Source organism: Ranitomeya imitator, chromosome 5 (assembly GCF_032444005.1).
Source record: "Ranitomeya imitator isolate aRanImi1 chromosome 5, aRanImi1.pri, whole genome shotgun sequence".
NCBI lineage: Eukaryota > Metazoa > Chordata > Amphibia > Anura > Dendrobatidae > Ranitomeya > Ranitomeya imitator.
This window is the reverse complement of record NC_091286.1, coordinates 350460177-350484455: the sequence shown is the minus strand read 5'-3', so window position 1 is coordinate 350484455 and position 24279 is coordinate 350460177. Positions and strand designations below refer to the sequence as shown.

The window sequence follows — 24279 nt, the reverse complement described above, 5'->3', positions numbered from 1 at the left end:
CGAGTGGAATCGGCCGATTATGGCGAAAAGTCGGGTATCTCCCGAAACACGAAACCCAATGCAAGTCAATGGGGGAGCATAGTCGGCAGTGAGTGGAGGCCAGGAAAACACCTACACTGCCCATTTTAATGGCAAAAACATCCATTCTTGTTACAGAAGCTTGTCAATCGTAATTTAGCTTATAATAATTGGAAGGCATTTTAAATTGGGGGTCATTTGGCTAAAGTTGTGGGGGGTAGGGCTGGTTCAAGTAATTAGTGGGCCCAGTAAATCTGGACCACGTCACGGCAGTGGAGCAGGGAAAGGTAAGTATTTCAACTTTGCAAGTGCTGTGATCCTGAGCAAGCAGGGGGGGCCCACTCGTTGGCATTGGCACTGGCACAGGGCCCCTCAAAGTACAGCGGTGTGTTTGCACGGCGGGGGCGCCTCCCACCGGCAGCAACACTTTTGCGTACTATGAGAGGCCCTGTGCCAGTGACGTCGCCAACTAGTATTCCTCCCCCCACCTGATGAAGGAACCTGCACTTTCATCTGCACCTTCCTCTTTGTCCCCGTGTAAGGTGGTATGGTATGTGGGAAGAGGAACCTGACTTTCAGCAGGGTCACAATCTTGCTGTGTAGCGTGCACGGGGAATTTTGCGTTATGGGTCAATGTACCAGCAGACTCATCTATCACTGGCTGGGCAATGGGCAGGATGAGGAGGAAACACAGATATAGGCCCAAAGAATAAAGTTGGCTAAATGCAGTTCAAAATTGGTAACACAGGACTAACCAGGGGGCATTGCAGTGGAGGACAACTGGAATGAGAGGCTGACACAGAGAGTAGGCCCAAATCAGTAAGTAGTTGAAATGCAGTTCAAAATTGGCAACCGTAGTAAACAGGCGGCACAGCTTTGTTCAGTGGAGGAGAACAGCAAGGAGTGGCAGACACCGATAGTAGGCCCCAACCCAACTAGTAGGCCAAATGCAGTCTAACATTAACAACTACTTAACGAGAGCCTGAAAATGGAATTTCAGGACAGGAAACCAGGAGAACAGCAAGGAGTGGCAGACACCGATAGTAGGCCCCAAACCAACCAGTACGCCAAATGCAGTTGTTCCATTTAACCACAATTTAATGAGAGCCTGAAGATAGAAGTTCAGGAAAGGCAACCTGGAGAACACCTTGGAGTGTAACACACCATCTCTCTACACCCCATACCCAATTTGTACGCCTAATGCAGTGTAGTTTTCAACAACTACTAAACGAGAGTCGGAAGATCGAAGCAATGTGGACGAAACCTGGGGAACACCTGGAGTGTAACACACCGTCTCTCTACACCCCATACCCAATTTGTAGGCCTAATGCAGTGTAGTTTTCTACAACTACTAAATGAGAGTCGGAAGACCAAAGCAATGTGGACGAAACCTGGGGAACACCTTGGAGTGGAACACACCATCTCTCTACACCCCATACCCAATTTGTAGGCCTAATGCAGTATAGTTTCCAACAACTACTAAACGAGAGCATGAAGATCGAAGCAATGGACAGGAAACCTGGGGAACACCTTGGAGTGGAACACACCATCTCTCTACACCCCATACCCAATTTGTAGGCCTAATGCAGCGTAGTTTCCAACAACTACTAAACGAGAGCCAGAAGATCGAAGCTCAGGAAAGGCAACCTGGAGAACACCTTGGAGTGGAACACACCATCTCTCTACACCCCATACCCAATTTGTAGGCCTAATGCAGCGTAGTTTCCAACAACTACTAAACGAGAGCATGAAGATCGAAGCAATGGAGAGGAAACCTGGGGAACACCTTGGAGTGGAACACACCATCTCTCTACACCCCATACCCAATTTGTAGGCCTAATGCAGTGTAGTTTCCAACAACTACTAAACGAGAGCCAGAAGATCGAAGCAATGGAGAGGAAACCTGGGGAACACCTTGGAGTGTAATACACCGTCTCTCTACACCCCATACCCAATTTGTAGGCCTAATGCAGTGTAGTTTCCAACAACTACTAAACGAGAGCATTAAGATCGCAGCAATGGAGAGGAAACCTGGGGAACACCTTGGAGTGGAACACACCATCTCTCTACACCCCATACCCAATTTGTAGGCCTAATGCAGTGTAGTTTCCAACAACTACTAAACGAGAGCCGGAAGATTGAAGCTCAGGAAAGGCAACCTGGAGAACACCTTGGAGTGGAACACATCATCTCTCTACACCCCATACCCAATTTGTAGGCCTAATGCAGTGTAGTTTCCAACAACTACTAAACGAGAGCATGAAGATCGAAGCAATGGACAGGAAACCTGGGGAACACCTTGGAGTGGAACACACCATCTCTCTACACCCCATACCCAATTTGTAGGCCTAATGCAGCGTAGTTTCCAACAACTACTAAACGAGAGCCAGAAGATCGAAGCTCAGGAAAGGCAACCTGGAGAACACCTTGGAGTGGAACACACCATCTCTCTACACCCCATACCCAATTTGTAGGCCTAATGCAGCGTAGTTTCCAACAACTACTAAACGAGAGCATGAAGATCGAAGCAATGGAGAGGAAACCTGGGGAACACCTTGGAGTGGAACACACTATCTCTCTACACCCCATGCCCAATTTGTAGGCCTAATGCAGTGTAGTTTCCAACAACTACTAAACGAGAGCCGGAAGATCGAAGCTCAGGAAAGGCAACCTGGAGAACACCTTGGAGTGGAACACACCATCTCTCTACACCCCATACCCAATTTGTAGGCCTAATGCAGTGTAGTTTCCAACAACTACTAAACGAGAGCCAGAAGATCGAAGCAATGGAGAGGAAACCTGGGGAACACCTTGGAGTGTAACACACCGTCTCTCTACACCCCATACCCAATTTGTAGGCCTAATGCAGTGTAGTTTCCAACAACTACTAAACGAGAGCATTAAGATCGCAGCAATGGCGAGGAAACCTGGGGAACACCTTGGAGTGGAACACACCATCTCTCTACACCCCATACCCAATTTGTAGGCCTAATGCAGTGTAGTTTCCAACAACTACTAAACGAGAGCCGGAAGATCGAAGCTCAGGAAAGGCAACCTGGAGAACACCTTGGAGTGGAACACACCATCTCTCTACACCCCATACCCAATTTGTAGGCCTAATGCAGTGTAGTTTCCAACAACTACTAAACGAGAGCATGAAGATCGAAGCAATGGAGAGGAAACCTGGGGAACACCTTGGAGTGGAACACACCATCTCTCTACACCCCATACCCAATTTATAGGCCTAATGCAGTGTAGTTTCCAACAACTACTAAACGAGAGCCGGAAGATCGAAGCTCAGGAAAGGCAACCTGGAGAACACCTTGGAGTGGAACACACCATCTCTCTACACCCCATACCCAATTTGTAGGCCTAATGCAGCGTAGTTTCCAACAACTACTAAACGAGAGCATGAAGATCGAAGCAATGGAGAGGAAACCTGGGGAACACCTTGGAGTGGAACACACCATCTCTCTACACCCCATACCCAATTTGTAGGCCTAATGCAGTGTAGTTTCCAACAACTACTAAACGAGAGCCGGAAGATCGAAGCTCAGGAAAGGCAACCTGGAGAACACCTTGGAGTGGAACACACCATCTCTCTACACCTCATACCCAATTTGTAGGCCTAATGCAGTGTAGTTTCCAACAACTACTAAACGAGAGCCAGAAGATCGAAGCAATGGAGAGGAAACCTGGGGAACACCTTGGAGTGTAACACACCGTCTCTCTACACCCCGTACCCAATTTGTAGGCCTAATGCAGTGTAGTTTCCAACAACTACTAAACGAGAGCATTAAGATCGCAGCAATGGCGAGGAAACCTGGGGAACACCTTGGAGTGGAACACACCATCTCTCTACACCCCATACCCAATTTGTAGGCCTAATGCAGTGTAGTTTCCAACAACTACTAAACGAGAGCCGGAAGATCGAAGCTCAGGAAAGGCAACCTGGAGAACACCTTGGAGTGGAACACACCATCTCTCTACACCCCATACCCAATTTGTAGGCCTAATGCAGTGTAGTTTCCAACAACTACTAAACGAGAGCATGAAGATCGAAGCAATGGAGAGGAAACCTGGGGAACACCTTGGAGTGGAACACACCATATCTCTACACCCCATACCCAATTTGTAGGCCTAATGCAGTGTAGTTTCCAACAACTACTAAACGAGAGCCGGAAGATCGAAGCTCAGGAAAGGCAACCTGGAGAACACCTTGGAGTGGAACACACCATCTCTCTACACCCCATACCCAATTTGTAGGCCTAATGCAGTGTAGTTTCCAACAACTACTAAACGAGAGCATGAAGATCGAAGCAATGGCGAGGAAACCTGGGGCACACCTTGGGGAGGCAGACACCGTTAGTAGGCCCTACCAAAGTTGTACCCCCAATGCAGTTTTAAAATTCCTAGAGGCTGAAAACAAGACTATTGACGCTCAGCTTTTTTCAAAGGAACACAGCTGAATTGAGTGGCGCAGACAGACACAGGTAGTAGGACTTAAACCAAAAATGTGGCTCACTGCAGCTTAAAAAAGTTACAGGGGTACACAAGCAGCAGTGCTCTGGGCAGTGGAGGACAATTTCAATAGTGGACCGCAGACAGACTTTGTACGCCTACTATTAAAAAAAGGATGCTCTATGCAATTAATAATAGGTTCCAGGGGTCCACGGGCAGCAGTGGTGTGGTTAGTGGACGAGTATTGGAAGGAGGGACCGCAGACAGGCGTAGTAGGCCTAACATAACAAAATTAGGCTGTAGACACTGTAAAATTGGTTCCAGGGGTACACAGGCAGCAGTGGTGTGGTCAGCGGAGGAAAATTGGAATTAGGGACTGCAGACAGACTTTGTAGGCTGTCCCCTGTGGACCATGCATCCAACACATTAACCCAGTGCGCCGTAATGGACACGTAACTTTTTGTGGACATGCCTACTGGTCCATGCGTCTCTTGTCAGATGCACCTTTCTACTGTTTGATTGCCTGAGTGCTATGACAATGCAGACTTTTTCATGCCGGTGGAGGGCTGGGATGGCTTCTCTCGCAAAAGAAATGTCGACTGGCTAGCTTGAACCGTTGCACAGCGTAGTTCATCTGGGCTTTCTAAATATAAAACAAAGAAAAAAAGGAGGCTACATGCACTTTCAGCTGGGTTCCAGGGGTACACGGCCAGCATTGGTCTGGTCAGTGGAGAACTATTGGAAGGAAGGACCGCAGACAGGCATCGAAGGCCTAACATAATAACAGATGGCTGTAGGCAATTTTAAATTGGTTCCAGGGGTACACGGGCAGCAGTGGTGTGGTCAGTGGAGGCCTAGTGGAAGGAGTGACCGCAGACAGGCATCGAATGCCTAACATAATAACACATGGCTGTTGGCAATTTTAAATTGGTTCCAGGGGAACACGGGCAGCAGTGGCCTGGTCAGTGTAGTAGTAGTAGAAAGAACGGACCGCAGACAGGCATCGAAGGCCTAAAATAAAAAAATTGGGCTGGCTGTAGGCAATTTTAAATTGGTTCCAGGGGTACACGGGCAGCAGTGGTGTGGTCAGTGGAGGCCTAGTGGAAGGAGGGACCGCAGACAGCCATCGAAGGCCTAACATAATAACAGATAGCTGTAGGCAATTTTAAATTGGTTCCAGGGGTACACGGGCAGCAGTGGTGTGGTCAGTGGAGGCCTAGTGGAAGGAGTGACCGCAGACAGGCATCGAAGGCCTAACATAATAACACATGGCTGTTGGCAATTTTAAATTGGTTCCAGGGGAACGTGGGCAGCAGTGGCCTGGTCAGTGTAGTAGTAGTAGTAGAAAGAACGGACCGCAGACAGGCATTGAAGGCCTAAAATAAAAAAAATTGGGCTGGCTGTAGGCAATTTTAAATTGGTTCCAGGGGTACACGGGCAGCAGTGGTGTGGTCAGTGGATGCCTAGTGGAAGGAGTGACCGCAGACAGGCATCGAAGGCCTAACATAATAACACATGGCTGTAGGCAATTTTAAATTGGTTCCGTGGGTACACGGGCAGCAGTGGTGTGGTCAGTGGAGGCCTAGTGGAAGGAGTGACCGCAAACAGGCATCGAAGGCCTAAAATAAAAAAATTGGGCTGGCTGTAGGCAATTTTAAATTGGTTCCAGGGGTACACGGGCAGCAGTGGTGTGGTCAGTGGAGGCCTAGTGGAAGGAGTGACTGCAGACAGGCATCGAAGGCCTAACATAATAACACATGGCTGTAGGCAATTTTAAATTGGTTCCGTGGGTACACGGGCAGCAGTGGTGTGGTCAGTGGAGGCCTAGTGGAAGGAGTGACCGCGAACAGGCATCGAAGGCCTAACATAATAACACATGGCTGTAGGCAATTTTAAATTGGTTCCGTGGGTACACGGGCAGCAGTGGTGTGGTCAGTGGAGGCCTAGTGGAAGGAGTGACCACAAACAGGCATCGAAGGCCTAAAATAAAATAATTGGGCTGGCTGTAGGCAATTTTAAATTGGTTCCAGGGGTACACGGGCAGCAGTGGTGTGGTCAGTGGAGGCCTAGTGGTAGGAGTGACCGCAGACAGGCATCGAAGGCCTAACATAATAACACATGGCTGTAGGCAATTTTAAATTGGTTCCGTGGGTACACGGGCAGCAGTGGTGTGGTCAGTGGAGGCCTAGTGGAAGGAGGGACCGCAGACAGGCTTCGAAGGCCTAACATAAAAAAATAGGGCTGTTGGCAATTTAAAATTGGTTCCAGTGGTACAAGGGCAGCAGTACAATGGTCAGTGGAGGCCTAGTGGAAGGAGGGACCGCAGACAGGCTTCGAAGGCCTAACATAAAAAAATAGGGCTGTTGGCAATTTAAAATTGGTTCCAGGGGTACACGGGCAGCAGTACAATGGTCAGTGGAGGCCTAGTGGAAGGAGGGACCGCAGACAGGCTTCGAAGGCCTAACACAACAAAAATGTCAATACAATGGTATTGTCAGTGCCAGGCATTGAAGGATGTCAGCGCATAGACTAAACATTGGTGGAGCTGTGAGAGATAATTTTGCAAGTGGTAGAGCACTGTTTGAGCTGGGGGGGGGAACTGTCTTGTGGCCGGCGGTACAGGCCCAGGGCCCCTCATATTACAACGGTGTGTCTGACGTTGGGTGCGCACCACCACCGCCAGAGACACTTTATTGTACTATGAGGGACCCAGTGGCAGTGCCGTCGACCAAAAGCGGGCACACCCACCTCTTCAGACAAACAGCACTCTCACGGGTGCTGGCGCCAAGTGGCGATACCACAGCCCCGTGTGGGGAGTTTGGCCATTTAGTGAGGTGTAAACATGTCGTATGCTGGACAATCAGGTGCAGAAAATTACGAGATTGGAAAAGTCATTCAGAATAGTCCACAGGCAAGACCTTTTCATAGGAAAGCTAGGTGTCAGCCGGGCAAGGTGGGCCAAAAGATTTCGAAATCCAGTTGTGGTTCATTTTAATGAAGGTTAGATCATCTACATTTTGGGTAGCCAGACGAGTCCTTTTTTCTGTTAGTATTGAACCTGCAGCACTGAATACTCTTTCTGATAGGACACTAGCTGCCGGGCAAGCAAGCTCCTGCAATGCATATTCTGCCAATTCTGGCCAGGTGTCTAATTTGGATGCCCAGTAATCAAATGGGAATGACGGTTGAGGGAGAACGTCGATAAGGGATGAAAAATAGTTTGTAACCATACTGGACAAATGTTGTCTCCTGTCACTTTGAATTGATGCTGCAGTACCTGTCCTGTCTGTGGTCATAGCAAAATCACTCCACAACCTGGTCAGAAAACCCCTCTGGCCAACGCCACTTCTGATTTCTGCCCCTCTAACACCTCTGGTCTGCTGGCCCCTGCAGCTCGTGTGAGAACGATCACGGGCGCTGTGTGCAGGGAATGTCAGAAGCAAACGGTCAACAAGAGTTGATTGTTTGGTTGCTAATATTAGTTCCACGTTCTCATGTGGCATTATATTTTGCAATTTGCCTTTATAGCGAGGATCAAGGAGGCAGGCCAACCAGTAATCGTCATCGTTCATCATTTTAGTAATGCGGGTGTCCCTTTTGAGGATACGTAAGGCATAATCCGCCATGTGGGCCAAAGTTCCAGTTCTCAAATCTGCGGTTGTGCTTGGTTGAGGGGCAGTTTCAGGCAAATCCACGTCACTTGTGTCCCTCAAAAAACCAGAACCCGGCATTGCCGCGCCAACAATTTCCAGTGGCCCCGGAAAAGCTTCCTCATTAAAAATATAATCATCCCCATCATCCTCCTCGTCCTCCTCCTCCTCTTCGCCCGCTACCTCGTCCTGTACACTGCCCTGGCCAGACAATGGCTGACTGTCATCAAGGCTTTCCTCTTCCTCAGCTGCAGACGCCTGATCCTTTATGTGCGTCAAACTTTGCATCAGCAGACGCATTAGGGGGATGCTCATGCTTATTATGGCGTTGTCTGCACTAACCAGCCGTGTGCATTCCTCAAAACACTGAAGGACTTGACACATGTCTTGAATCTTCGACCACTGCACACCTGACAACTCCATGTCTGCCATCCTACTGCCTGCCCGTGTATGTGTATCCTCCCACAAAAACATAACAGCCCGCCTCTGTTCGCACAGTCTCTGAAGCATGTGCAGTGTTGAGTTCCACCTTGTTGCAACGTCTATGATTAGGCGATGCTGGGGAAGGTTCAAAGAACGCTGATAGGTCTGCATACGGTTGGAGTGTACGGGCGAACGGCGGATATGTGAGCAAAGTCCACGCACTTTGAGGAGCAGGTCGGATAACCCCGGATAACTTTTCAGGAAGCACTGCACCACCAGGTTTAAGGTGTGAGCCAGGCAAGGAATGTGTTTCAGTTGGGAAAGGGAGATGGCAGCCATGAAATTCCTTCCGTTATCACTCACTACCTTGCCTGCCTCAAGATCTACAGTGCCCAGCCACGACTGCGTTTCTTTCTGCAAGAACTCGGACAGAACTTCCGCGGTGTGTCTGTTGTCGCCCAAACACTTCATAGCCAATACAGCCTGCTGACGTTTGCCAGTAGCTGCCCCATAATGGGAGACCTGGTGTGCAACAGTGGCAGCTGTGGATGGAGTAGTTGTGCGACTGCGGTCTGTGGACGAGCTCTCGCTTCTGCAGGAGGACGAGGAGGAGGGGGTGCGAACGGCTACAGCCAACTGTTTCCTAGACCGTGGGCTAGGCAGAACTGTCCCAAACTTGCTGTCCCCTGTGGACCCTGCATCCACAACATTCACCCAGTGTGCCGTGATGGACACGTAACGTCCCTGGCCGTGCCTACTGGTCCATGCATCTGTTGTCAGGTGCACCTTTGTGCTCACAGATTGCCTGAGTGCATGGACGATGCGCTCTTTAACATGCTGGTGGAGGGCTGGGATGGCTTTTCTGGAAAAAAAGTGTCGACTGGGTAGCTCGTAGCATGGTACAGCGTAGTCCATCAGGGCTTTGAAAGCTTCGCTTTCAACTAACCGGTAGGGCATCATCTCTAACGAGATTAGTCTAGCTATGTGGGTGTTCAAACCCTGTGTACGCGGATGCGAGGCTAACTACTTCCTTTTTCTAACCATAGTCTCATGTAGGGTGAGCTGGACTGGAGAGCTGGAGATCGTGGAACTAGCGGGGGTGCCGGTGGACATGGCAGACTGAGAGACGGTGGGAGATGGTATTGTTGCCGCCGGTGCCCTAGATGCAGTGTTTCCTACTACGAAACTGGTGATTCCCTGACCCTGACTGCTTTGGCCTGGCAAAGAAACCTGCACAGATACTGCAGGTGGTGCGGAAAATGGTGGCCCTACACTGCCGGAAGGGATGTTGCGTTGATGACTAGCTTCATTGGCCGAGGGTGCTACAACCTTAAGGGACGTTTGGTAGTTAGTCCAAGCTTGCAAATGCATGGTGGTTAAATGTCTATGCATGCAACTTGTATTGAGACTTTTCAGATTCTGCCCTCTGCTTAAGATAGTTGAACATTTTTGACAGATGACTTTGCGCTGATCAATTGGATGTTGTTTAAAAAAATGCCAGACTGCACTCTTTCTAGCATCGGATACCTTTTCAGGCATTGCAGACTGAGCTTTAACCGGATGGCCACGCTGTCCTCCAACAGGTTTTGGCTTTGCCACGCGTTTTGGGCAAGATACGGGCCCGGCAGATGGAACCTGTTGCGATGTTGATGCCTGCTGCGGCCCCTCCTCCTCCGCTTCAGAACTGCTGCCGCCTGCACCCTGTTCCCCCAATGGCTGCCAATCGGGGTCAAGAACTGGGTCATCTATTACCTCTTCTTGTAGCTCGTGTGCAACTTCGTCTGTGTCACCGTGTCGGTCGGTGGTATAGCGTTCGTGATGGGGCAACATAGTCTCATCAGGGTCTGATTCTTGATCATTACCCTGCGAGGGCAATGTTGTGGTCTGAGTCAAAGGACCAGCATAATAGTCTGGCTGTGGCTGTGCATCAGTGCACTCCATGTCAGATTCAACTTGTAATGGGCATGGACTGTTAACTGCTTCACTTTCTAAGCCAGGGACGGTATGTGTAAAGAGCTCCATGGAGTAACCCGTTGTGTCGCCTGCTGCATTCTTCTCTGTTGTTGTTTTTGCTGAAGAGGACAAGGAAGCGACTTGTCCCTGACCGTGAACATCCACTAACGACGCGCTGCTTTTACATTTACCAGTTTCACGAGAGGAGGCAAAAGAGCTAGAGGCTGAGTCAGCAAGATAAGCCAAAACTTGCTCTTGCTGCTCCGGCTTTAAAAGCGGTTTTCCTACTCCCAGAAAAGGGAGCGTTCGAGGCCTTGTGTAGCCAGACGACGAACCTGGCTCCACAGCTCCAGACTTAGGTGCAATATTTTTTTTCCCACGACCACCTGATGCTTCACCACTACCACTACCCTCATTACCAGCTGACAATGAACGCCCCCGGCCACGACCTCTTCCACCAGACTTCCTCATTGTTTTAAAAACGTAACCAAACTAACGGTATTTGTTGCTGTCACACAACTTACACGGTGAGCTATAACTTCAGTATGATTTAGCTACCCCTTTACAGGTGGGTGAGACCGCAAGGAAAATCAGGCACAATGTTACACACTCTGTTTTTGGTGGCAACAAATGAGAGAGATGCCACACACGCAGGACTGTCACTGAAGCACAAATGTAAATATTTATCTCCCACTGATTGATTTAGTGATTTTTTTCAGGTAGATTTTGGAACCCAAATCAAGCAAAAAAAATTATAGGCTTTCTATGGCCCACAATTGGAGAGAGAGAGAGATGGCACACCCAGGAGTCAAGACTGGCACACAAGCAGAAAGGGCAATATTAATCTCCCACTGATTTGATTATTTTTTTTTTCAGGGAGACTTTAGAAAAAAAAAATAATAAAAAAAATGATTTTTTTCAGGAAGAATTTAGAAACCAAATAAAATAAAATGATTTTTTCAGGGAGAATTTAGAAAACAAATAAAACAAAAAATAGGCTTTCTATGGCCCACTGAGTGAGAGATGACGCACACAGGAGTCAGGAGTGGCACACAAGCCCAGAGGCCAATATTTATCTCCCACTGATTGATTTAGTGATTTTTTTCAGGTAGATTTTGGAACCCAAATCAAGCAAAAAAAATAATAGGCTTTCTATGGCCCACAATTGGAGAGAGAGAGAGAGATGGCACACCCAGGAGTCAAGACTGGCACACAAGCAGAAAGGGCAATATTAATCTCCCACTGATTTTATTATTTTTTTTTTTTCAGGGAGACTTTAGAAAAAAAAAATAATAAAAAAAAATGATTTTTTCAGGAAGAATTTAGAAACCAAATAAAATAAAATGATTTTTTCAGGGAGAATTTAGAAAACAAATAAAACAAAAAATAGGCTTTCTATGGCCCACTGAGTGAGAGATGACGCACACAGGAGTCAGGAGTGGCACACAAGCCCAGAGGCCAATATTGTTCTCCCAATGATTGATGTAGTGATTTTTTCAGGTAGATTTTGGAACCCAAATCAAGCTAAAAAAATAATAGGCTTTCTATGGCCCACAATTGGAGAGAGAGAGAGAGATGGCACACCCAGGAGTCAAGACTGGCACACAAGCAGAAAGGGCAATATTAATCTCCCACTGATTTGATTTTTTTTTTTTTTTCAGGGAGACTTTAGAAAAAAAAAATAATAAAAAAAAATGATTTTTTCAGGAAGAATTTAGAAACCAAATAAAATAAAATGATTTTTTCAGGGAGAATTTAGAAAACAAATAAAACAAAAAATAGGCTTTCTATGGCCCACTGAGTGAGAGATGACGCACACAGGAGTCAGGAGTGGCACACAAGCCCAGAGGCCAATATTTATCTCCCACTGATTGATTTAGTGATTTTTTCAGGTAGATTTTGGAACCCAAATCAAGCAAAAAAAATAATAAGCTTTCTATGGCCCACAATTGGAGAGAGAGAGAGAGATGGCACACCCAGGAGTCAAGACTGGCACACAAGCAGAAAGGGCAATATTAATCTCCCACTGATTTGATTTTTTTTTTTTTTTCAGAGAGACTTTAGAAAAAAAAAATAATAAAAAAAAATGATTTTTTCAGGAAGAATTTAGAAACCAAATAAAATAAAATGATTTTTTCAGGGAGAATTTAGAAAACAAATAAAACAAAAAATAGGCTTTCTATGGCCCACTGAGTGAGAGATGACGCACACAGGAGTCAGGAGTGGCACACAAGCCCAGAGGCCAATATTTATCTCCCACTGATTGATTTATTGATTTTTTCAGGTAGAATTTAGAACCCAAATCAACCAAAAAAATAAATAGGCTTTATATGGCCCACTATTTGTGAGAGAGATGGCACGCTCAGGACTGGCACACAAGCCCAGAGGCCAATATTAATCTCCCACTTTTTTTTTTTTTTTCAGGGAAAATTTATAAACCCAATTAAAAAAATAATAAATAGGCTTTCTATGGCCCACTATCTGAGAGAGAGAGATGGCACGCTTAGGACTGGCACACAAGCCCAAAGGCCAATATTAATCTCCCTTTTTTTTTTCAGGGAGAATTTATAAAACCAAAAAAAATAAATAAATAGGCTTTCTATGGCCCACTATTTGTGAGAGAGATGGCACGCTCAGGACTGGCACACAAGCCCAGAGGCCAATATTAATCTCCCACTTTTTTTTTTTTTTTTCAGGGAAAATTTATAAACCCAATAAAAAAAATAATAAATAGGCTTTCTATGGCCCACTATCTGAGAGAGAGAGATGGCACGCTTAGGACTGGCACACAAGCCCAAAGGCCAATATTAATCTCCCACTGATTGATTTATTGATTTTTTCAGGTAGAATTTAGAACCCAAATAAAGCAAAAAAAAAAAATAGGCTTTCTATGGCCCACTGAGTGAGTGATGATGCACACAGGAGTCAGGAGTGGCACACAAGCCCTGAGGCCAATATTTTTCTTCCACTGATTGATGTAGTGATTTTTTCAGGTAGATTTTAGAACCCAAATCAAGCAAAAAAATAAATAGGCTTTCTATGGCCCACTGAGTGAGAGATGGCACAGACAGGGATGGCACTCTAGCAGAAATGCCAATCTTAATCTCCCACAAAAAAAACAAACAAAAAAAAAAAGGAACTGTCCTTCAATTACTATCTCCCTGCAGTAATCTCAGCCAGGTATGGCAGGCAGCAATAAGGAGTGGACTGATGCACAAATTAAATAAAAAGTGTGGACAAACAAACAAGATAGCTGTGCAGAAAGGAAGGAACAAGAGGATTTGTGCTTTGAAAAAAGCAGTTGGTTTGCACAGCGGCGTACACACAGCAATGCAGCTATCAGGGAGCCTTCTAGGGCAGCCCAATGAGCTACAGCGCGGAGGGAAAAAAAAAAAATGTAGCTTCCACTGTCCCTGCACACCGAAGGTGGTGTTGGACAGTGCAAATCGCTACAGCACAAGCGGTTTGGTGGTTAATGGACCCTGCCTAACGCTATCCCTGCCTCTGACGAAGCGGGAGCAACCTCTCCCTAAGCTCAGATCAGCAGCAGTAAGATGGCGGTCGGCGGGAACGCCCCTTTATAGCCCCTGTGACGCCGCAGACAGCAAGCCAATCACTGCAATGCCCTTCTCTAAGATGGTGGGGACCAGGACCTATGTCATCACGCTGCCCACACTCTGCGTTTACCTTCATTGGCTGAGAAATGGCGCTTTTTGCGTCAGTGAAACGCGACTTTGGCGCGAAAGTCGCGTACCGCATGGCCGACCCCGCACAGGGGTCGGATCGGGTTTCATGAAACCCGACTTTGCCAAAAGTCGGCGACTTTTGAAAATGAACGACCCGTTTCGCTCAACCCTAATCCTGAATACTTGGGGGATGTGAAGAAGAATATTACCGAGTGAACTGCCATTGACTTTGGAGCTTAACCCCTTAGCGACCGCCGATACGCCTTTTAACGGCGGCCGCTAAGGGTACTTAAACCACAGCGCCGTTAATTAACGGCGCTGTGGAAAAAGTGTATAGCGCCCCCCACAGGCCGATTTTCTCCGGGGTCTCGGCTGCCGAGGGTAGCCGAGACCCCAGAGAACATGATTCGGGGGGTTTTTAACCCTCCCCGCATTTGCGATCGCCAGTAATTAACCGTTTACCGGCGATCGCAAAAAAAAAAAAAAAAAAGCGATCTCTTTTTAATTTCTCTGTCCTCCAATGTGATCGCACATCGGAGGACAGAGAAAAGGGGTCCCAGGTGGCCCCCCAATACTCACCTAGCTCCCCCGATGCTCCTCGTGTCTCCCGGTGGGCGCCGCCATCTTCAAAATGGTGGGCGCATGCGCAGTGCGCCCGCCGGCCGGCACCGGGAGAATCTTTGGGGTCTCGGCTGCCTGGGGTAGCCGAGACCCCAAAGAGCATGATCGGGGGTCGGTTTTAGCGACCCCTGTTTTGCGATCGCCGGTAATTAACTGTTTACCGGCGACCGCAAAAAAAAAAAAAAAAAAAAAAAGTAAAGTGTAATTCTCTGTCCTCTGATGTGATCGCACATCAGAGGACAGAGAAATAGGGGGATTAGGTGACCCTAGCATACTCACCTAGGTCCCTGGATCCTCTTGCTGCTCCTCCTGGCCGCCGGCAGAAGAACATGGCGGACGCATGCCCAGTGCGCCCGCCATCTGTCTCCATCTGCCGGCCGGCAGGAGAACAGCGGTTAGGGCTAAAATTAGGGTTAGGGGTAGGGTTAGGGTAGGGGTAGGGTTAGGGCTAGGGTTAGGATAGGGGTAGGGTTACGGCTAGGGTTAGGTTAGGGGTAGGGTTAGGTTAGGGTTAGGGGTAGGGTTACGGCTAGGGTTAGGTTAGGGGTAGGGTTAGGTTAGGGTTAGGGGTAGGGTTAGGTTAGGGGTAGGGTTGGGGCTAAATTTAGGGTTAGGGTTGGGGCTAAATTTAGGGTTAGGGTTGGGGCTAAATTTAGGGTTAGGCTTCTTTCACACTTACGTCGGTACGGGGCCGTAGCAATGCGTCGGCCCGACATACCGACGCACGTTGTGAAAATTGTGCACAACGTGGGCAGCAGCTGTAGTTTTTCAACGCATCCGCTGCCCAATCTATGTCCTGGGGAGGAGGGGGCGGAGTTACGGCCACGCATGCGCGGTCAGAAATGGCGGATGCGACGTACAAAAAAACGTTTCATTGAACGTTTTTTTGTGCCGACGCTCCGCCAAAACACAACTGATCCAGTGCACGACGGACGCGACGTGTGGCCATCCGTCACGATCCGTCGGCAATACTATGAGCAAAAAACGCATCCTGCGGGCACATTTGCAGGATCCGTTTCTTGTCCAAAACGACGGATTGCGACGGAATGCCAAACAACGCAAGTGTGAAAGTAGCCTTAGGGCTAGGGTTAGGGTTGGGGCTAAAGTTAGGGCTAGGGTTGGGGCTAAAGTTAGGGTTAGAGCTGGGATTAGGTTTAGGGTTTGGATTAGGGTTGGTATTAGGGTTAGGGTTGGCATTAGGGTTACGCTTGGGATTAGGGTTAGGTTTGGGATTAGGGTTAAGGTTAGGGTTGTGATTAGGGGTGTATTGGGATTAGGGTTAGGTTTGAGGTTAGGGTTGAGATTAGGATTAGGGGTGTGTTGGATTTAGGGTTTTGATTAGGGTTATGGTTAGGGTTGACATTAGGGTTGTTTTGGGGTAAGGGTTGTGATTATGGTTAGGGTTAGTGATTAGGATTATGGATCAGGTTGGGATTAGGGTTAGGGGTTGGAGCTAGAATTGGGGGGTTTCCACTGTTTAGGTACATCAGGGGGTCTCCAAACACGACAGCCAATTTTGCGCTCAAAAAGTCAAATGGTGCTCCCTCCCTTCTGAGCTCTGCCGTGCGCCCAAACAGTGGGTTACCCCCACATATGGGGCATCAGCGTACTCGGGATAAATTGGACAACAACATCTGGGGTCCAATTTCTCTTGTTACCCTTGTGAAAATAAAAACTTGGGGGCTACAAAATCTTTTTTGTGAAAAAAAAAAATATTTTTTATTTTCACGACTCTGCATTCTAAACTTCTGTGAAGCACTTGGGCATTCAAAGTTCTCACCACACATCTAGATAAGTTCCTTGGGGGGTCTAGTTTCCAAAATGGGGTCACTTGTGGGGGGTTACTACAGTTTAGGTATATCAGGGGCTCTGCAATCGCAACATAATGCCCACAGACCATTCTATCAAAGTCTGCATTCCAAAAAGGCGCTCCTTCCCTTCCGAGCTCTGCCGTGCGCCCAAACAGTGGTTTACCCCCACATATGGCACATCAGCGTACTCGGGATAAATTGGACAACAACTATTGCAGTCCAATTTCTCCTGTTACCCTTGTGAAAATAAAAACTTGGGGGCTACAAAATCTTTTTTGTGAAAAAAAAAATATTTTTTATTTTCACGACTCTGCATTCTAAACTTCTGTGAAGCACTTGGGCATTCAAAGTTCTCACCACACATCTAGATAAGTTCCTTGGGGGGTCTAGTTTCCAAAATGGGGTCACTTGTGGAGGGTTTCTACTGGTTAGGTACATCAGGGGCTCTGCAAATGCAACATAATACCCGCAGACCATTCTATCAAAGTCTGCATTCCAAAACGGCGCTCCTTCCTTCCGAGCTCTGCCGTGCGCCCAAACAGTGGTTTACCCCCACATATGGGGTACCAGCATACTCAAGACAAATTGGATAACAACTTTTGGGGTCCAATTTCTCTTGTTACCCTTGTAAAAATAAAAACTTGGGGGCTACAATATCTTTTTTGTGGAAAAAAAAAATATTTTTTATTTTCACGGCTCTGCATTATAAACTTCTGTGAAGCACTTGGGCATTCAAGGTTCTCACCACACATCTAGATAAGTTCCATGGGGGGTCTAGTTTCCAAAATGGGGTCACTTGTGGGGGATTTCTACTGTTTAGGCACATCAGGGGCTCTCCAAACGCGACATGGCGTCCGATCTCAATTCCAGCCAATTCTACATTGAAAAAGTAAAACGGCACTCCTTCTCTTCCAAGCTCTGCGGTGCGCCCTAACAGTGGTTTACCCCCACATATTGGGTATCAGCGTACTCAGGAGAAATTGCACAACAACTTTTGTGGTCTAATTTCTCCTGTTACCCTTGTGAAAATAAAAATTTGTGGGCAAAAAGATAATTTTTGTAGAAAAAATGTGATTTTTTTTTTTCACGGCTCTACGTTATAAACTTTTGTGAAGCACATGGGGGTTCAAAGTGCTCGCCACACATCTAGATAAGTTCCTTAAGGGGTCTAGTTTCCAAAATGGTGTCACTTGTGGGGGGTTTCCACTGTTTAGGCACATCAGGGGCTCTCCAAACGCGACATGGCGTCCAATCTCAATTCCAGCCAATTCTACATTGAAAAAGTAAAACGGCGCTCCTTCACTTCCAAGCTCTGCGGTGCGCCCAAACAGTGGTTTACCCTCACATATGGGGTATCGACGTATTCAGGAGAAATCGCACAACAACTTTTGTGGTCTAATTTCTCCTGTTACCCTTGTGAAAATAAGAATTTGTGGGCAAAAAGATCATTTTTGTGTAAACAAAAGCGATTTTTTTATTTTCACGGCTCTACGTTATAAACTTCTGTGAAGCACTTGGGGGTTCAAAGTGCTCGCCACACATCTAGATAAGTTCCTTAAGGGGTCTAGTTTCCAAAATGGTGTCACTTGTGGGGGGTTTCCACTGTTTAGGCACATCAGGGGCTCTCTAAACGTGACATGGCGTCCGATCTCAATTCCAGCCAATTCTGCATTGAAAAAGTCAAACGGCGCTCCTTCACTTCTAAGTTCTGCGGTGCGCCCTAACAGTGGTTTACCCCCACATATGGGGTATTGGCGTATTCAGGAGAAATTGCATAACAAAATTTATGGTTACATTTCTGTTTTTACACTTGTGAAAATAAAAAAAATGGTTCTGAATTAAGATGTTTGCAAAAAAAAGTTAAATGTTCATTTTTTCCTTCCACATTGTTTCAGTTCCTGTGAAGCACGTAAAGGGTTAATAAACTTCTTGAATGTGGTTTTGAGAACCTTGAGGGGTGTAGTTTTTAGAATGGTGTCACACTTCATTATTTTCTATCATATAGACCCCTCAAAATGACTTCAAATGTGATGTGGTCCCTAAAAAAAAATGGTGTTGTAAAAATGAGAAATTGCTGGTCAACTTTTAACCCTTATAACTCCCTAACAAAAAAAAATTTTGTTTCCAAAATTGTGCTGATGTAAAGTAGACATGTGGGAAATGTTATTTATTAACTATTTTTCGTGACATATCTCTCTGATTTAAGGGCATAAAAATACAAAGTTTGAAAATTGCAAAATTTTAAAAATTTTCGCCATATTTCCGTTTTTTTCATAAATAATCGCAAGTAATATCGAAAAAATGTTACCACTAACATGAAGTACAATATGTCACGAAAAAACAATCTCAGAATCAGCGGGATCCGTTGAAGCGTTCCAGAGTTATAACCTCATAAAGTGACAGTGGTCAGAATTGCAAAAATTGGCTCGGTCATTAAGTACCAAATTGGCTCTGTCACTAAGGGGTTAAAGGCACTCTGTCAGCACAGAATGACTGTTTAAACTAAGTGCCACCACTCGTTGCTTCACAGCGGAGCCAATCATTTAAATACACCTTCCCAAGTGCATATTTTTCCCTCTATCGCCACCCCCATCTATTTTCATTGACCGCTCATAGAGCCAGAGAAGGGAGGAGATACAAAGAAAATGAGCAGGTGGGAAGGTGTCTTTAAATGATTAGGCCCACCATATCGCCAGTAAAAAAATAAAAAAAATCCCTAAATAAAAAAAATATATTGTTCCCATAAATACATTTCTTTATCTTAATAATAAAAAAACAAAAGTACACATATTTAGTATCGCCGCGTCCATAACGACCCCACCTATAAAACTGTCCCACTAGTTAACCCCTTCAGTGAACGACGTTAAAAAAAAAACGAGGGAAAAAACAACGCTTTATTATCATACCTCCGAACAAAAAGTGGAATAACACGCAATCAAAAAGACGGATATAAATAACCATGGTACAGCTGAAAACATCATCTTGTCCCGCAAAAAATGAGCTGCCATACAGCATCATCAGCGAAAAAAAAAAAAGTTACAGTCCTCAGAATAAAATGATGCAAAAATAATATTTTTTCTATAAAATAGTTATCGTATAAAAGCGCCAAAACCTAAAAAAATGATATAAATGAGGTATCGCTGTAATCGATCTGACACAAAGAATAAAACTGCTTTAACAATTTTACCAAACGTGGAACGGTATAAAAGCCCCCCCCCCCCCTCAAAAGAAATTCATGAATATCTGTTTTTTGGTCATTCTGCCTCACAAAAATTGGAATAAAAAGCGATCAAAAGATGTCACATTCCTGAAAATGATACCAATAAAAACGTCAACTCGTCCTGCAAAAAACAAGATCTCACATGACTCTGTGGACCAAAATATGGAAAAATTATAGCTCTCAAAATGTGGAGACGCAAAAACTATTTTTTGCAATAAACAGCGTCTTTTAGTGTGTGACAGCTGCCAATCATAAAAATCCACTAAAATACCCGATATAAATAGTAAATCAAATCCCCCTTCATCACCCCCTTAGTTAGGGAAAAATAATACAATTTAAAAAATGTATTTATTACTATTTTCCCGTTAGGGTTAGGGCTAGGGTTAGGGCTAGGGTTAGGGCTAGAGTTAGGGTTAGGGCTAGGGTTAGGGCTAGAGCTAGGGTTAGGGCTAGGGTTATGGTTAGGGTTAGGGCTAGGGTTAGGGTTGGGGCTAGGGTTGGGGCTAGGGTTAGGGCTAGGGTTAGGGTTAGGGTTGGGGCTAGGGTTGGGGCTAAAGTTAGGGTTAGAGCTGGGGCTAAAGTTAGGGTTGGGGCTAAAGCTAGGGTTAGGGCTACAGTTAGGGTTGGGGCTAAAGTTTGGTTTAGGGTTTGGGCTAAAGTTAGGGTTGGGGCTCAAGTTAGGGTTAGGGCTACAGTTAGGGTTGGGGCTAAAGATAGGGTTTGGATTACATTTAAAGTTGGGATTAGAGTTAGGGGTGTGGTTAGGGTTATGGTTCGGATTAGGGTTAGGGGTGTGTTGGAGTTAGGGGTGTGGTTAGGGTTGGGATTAGGGTTAGGGGTGTGTTGGAGTTAGGGGCGTGGTTGGGGCTAGGGGTGTGGTTGGGATTAAGGGTGTGCTTGGGTTAGGGTTTTAGTTACAATTGGGGGTTTCCACTGTTTAGGCACATCAGGGCTCTCCAAACGCGACCTGGCGTCTGATCTCAATTCCAGCCAATTCTGCGCTGAAAAAGTAAAACAGTGCTCCTTCCCTTCCAAGCTCTCCCGTGTGCCCAAACAGGGGTTTACCCCAACATATGGGATATCAGCGTACTCAGGACAAATTGGACAACAACTTTTGGGTTCCAATTTCTCTTGTTACTCTTGGGAAAATAAACATTTTGGGAGCTAAAAAACATTTTTGTGGGAAAAAAATGATTTTTTATTTTCACGGCTCTGCGTTATAAACTGTAGTGAAACACTTGGGGGTTCAAAGTTCTCACAACACATCTAGATAAGTTCCTTGGGGGTCTAGTTTCCAATATGGGGTCAGTTGTGTTTTTTTTTTTACTGTTTAGGTACATTAGGGGCTCTGCAAACGCAATGTGACGCCTGCAGACCAATCCATATAAGTCTGCATTCCAAATGATGCTCCTTCCCTTCTGAGCTCTGCCATGCGCTGAAACAGTGGTTCCCACCACATATTGGGTATCAGCGTACTCAAGACAAATTGGACAACAACATTTATGGTCCAATTTTTCCTGTTACCCTTGGAAAAATACAAAACTGGGGGCTAAAAAATAATTTTTGTGGGAAAAAATTTGTTTTATTTTTTACGGCTCTGCATTATAAACTTCTGTGAAGCCTTGGTGGGTCAAAGTGCTCACCACACATCTAGATAACTTCCTTAGGGGGTCTACTTTCCAAAATGGTGTCACTTGTGGGGGGTTTCAATGTTTAGGCACATCAGTGGCTCTCCAAAAGCAACATGGCGTCATATCTCAATTCCTGTCAATTTTGCATTGAAAAGTCAAACGGCGGTCCTTCCCTTCCGAGCTCTCCCTTGCGCCCAAACAGTGGTTTACCCCCACATATGGGGTATCAGCGTACTCAGGACAAATTGTACAACAACTTTTGTGGTCCAATTTCTTCTCTTACCCTTGGGAAAATAAAACATTGGGGGCAAAAATATCATTTTTGGGAAAAAATATGATTTTTTATTTTTACGGCTCGGCATTATAAGCTTCTGTGAAGCACTTGGTGGGTCAAAGTGCTCACTACACATCTAGATAAGTTCCTTAGGGGGTCTACTTTCCAAAATGGTGTCACTTGTTGGGGGTTTCAATGTTTAGGCACATCAGTGGCTCTCCAAACACAACATGGCGTCCCATCTCAATTCCAGTCAATTTTGCATTGAAAAGTCAAATGGCGCTCCTTCCCTTCTGAGTTCTGCCATGCGCCCAAACAGTGGTTTACCCCCTCATATGGGGTATCGGCGTACTCAGGACGAATTGTACAACAACTTTTGGGGTCCATTTTCTCCTGTTACCCTTGGTAAAATAAAACAAATTGGAGCTGAAGTAAATTTTTTGTGAAAAAAGTTAAATGTTCATTTTTTTAAAAACATTCCAAAAATTCCTGTGAAGCACCAGAAGGGTTAATAAACTTCTTGAATGTGGTTTTGAGCACCTTGAGGGGTGCAGTATTTAGAATGGTGTCACACTTTGTTATTTTCTATCATATAGACCCCTCAAAAGGCCTTCAAATGTGATGTGGTCCGTAAAAGAAAAATGGTGTTGTAAAAATGAGAAATTGCTGGTCCACTTTTAACCCTTATAACTCCCTAACAAAAAATATTTTGGTTCCAAAATTGTGCTGATGTAAAGTAGACATGTGGGAAATGTTACTTATTAAGTGTTTTGTGTGACATATCTCTGTGATTTAAGGGCATAAAAATTTAAAGTTGGAAAATTGCAAACTTTTCAAGATTTTCGCCAAATTTCTGTTTTTTTCACAAATAAACGCAGGTAATATCAAATAAATTTTACCACTATCATGAAGTACAATATGTCACGAGAAAACGATGTCAGAATCATCAGGATCCGTTGAAGCATTCCAGAGTTATAACCTCATAAAGGGACAGTGGTCAGAATTGTAAAAATTGGCATTGTCATTAACGTGCAAACCAACCAAACCAAATATGACAGTATTTCATTGGAAAACATACACGTATACAATAACACAGTTGGTCTTCGATTCATGCTGCCACTGGTTCAGGCAGCATGAGTCAGCAGTCAGGCTCCAGTTCATTGTTTGGTCAAATCAGTTTTTTAAATTAATTTTGTTACTTTTTTCTTTTTTGAATTTTCTGTTTAAAGTCATTTATTAGTATTAAATATAAAATTTTGTATTAAATACTATTAGTAGTAATAGTATTAACATAGTAACATAGTTAGTAATGCCGAAAAAAGACATTTGTCCATCCAGTTCAGCCTACATTCCATCATAATAAATCCCCAGATCTACGTCCTTCTACAGAACCTAATAATTGTATGATACAATATTGTTCTGCTCCAGGAAGACATCCAGGCCTCTCTTGAACCCCTCGACTGAGTGCGCCATCACCACCTCCTCAGGCAAGGAATTCCAGATTCTCACTGCCCTAACAGTAAAGAATCCTCTTCTATGTTGGTGGAAAAACCTTCTCTCCTCCAGACGCAAAGAATGCCCCCTTGTGCCCGTCACCTTCCTTGGTATAAACAGATCCTCAGCGAGATATTTGTATTGTCCCCTTATATACTTATACATGGTTATTAGATCGCCCCTCAGTCGTCTTTTTTCTAGACTAAATAATCCTAATTTCGCTAATCTATCTGGGTATTGTAGTTCTCCCATCCCCTCTATTAATTTTGTTGCCCTCCTTTGTACTCTCTCTAGTTCCATTATATCCTTCCTGAGCACCGGTGCCCAAAACTGGACACAGTACTCCATGTGCGGTTTAACTAGGGATTTGTACAGAGGCAGTATAATGCTCTCATCATGTGTATCCAGACCTCTTATAATGCACCCCATGATCCTGTTTGCCTTGGCAGCTGCTGCCTGGCACTGGCTGCAAAAAACATATTAACCAGAAATTAGCACTAATACCAAAGTTCAATCACAAAAAAAAAAACTGCATTTTTTGTGCACAGTAATGTAAACTATGTACTTCCTGTTGAGTTTTGCATTTGCACAACTATTTTCAGCTTTCACAAGTAACAAACATTGCATTTGTTTACAGCAAGTACTTTATCTTCGTGATGTTATGGGAAATATTTGGTCTCGGAAAGTACGTGAGAATGCTGATTTTGAGTGGAAACGAAGTATAAAGTTTTACCAAAAGGAAAAAGGTAAAAAAGTAAAGACATAGCCACACATTAAGTTTTTTATGCTTATGTGGAGAGGAGAGTATGAGATGTTTACAGGAAAGCAATGTTACCAATAACCCAACACTGGGACCATTAATATTATTTGAATTTATTTATATAGAATATCATCTTACATGGTGCTGTGTAATGTAGTCTAATGTTCATGTAAAAAACTGTGCATATAAAGTCAAAACAGTGAACTTTTTATAAGAAAAAATGTATAATCTGTGTACAGTAAAGCCATCTATTGATAACAAACTACCGTATTCCTCT

At 45.1% G+C, this 24279-nt stretch overlaps 1 protein-coding gene across 1 annotated transcript in view; it reads left to right on the top strand.

The window, feature by feature from the left end:
- LOC138637623 (dynein axonemal heavy chain 5-like) overlaps positions 1–24279 on the top strand; it is a 569265-nt gene that overhangs the window by 276312 nt on the left and 268674 nt on the right. The window contains exon 43 of the mRNA XM_069726456.1: positions 23880–23988. Within this exon, the coding sequence (XP_069582557.1) occupies positions 23880–23988 (109 nt within the window). The remainder of the gene's footprint in view (positions 1–23879; positions 23989–24279) is intronic.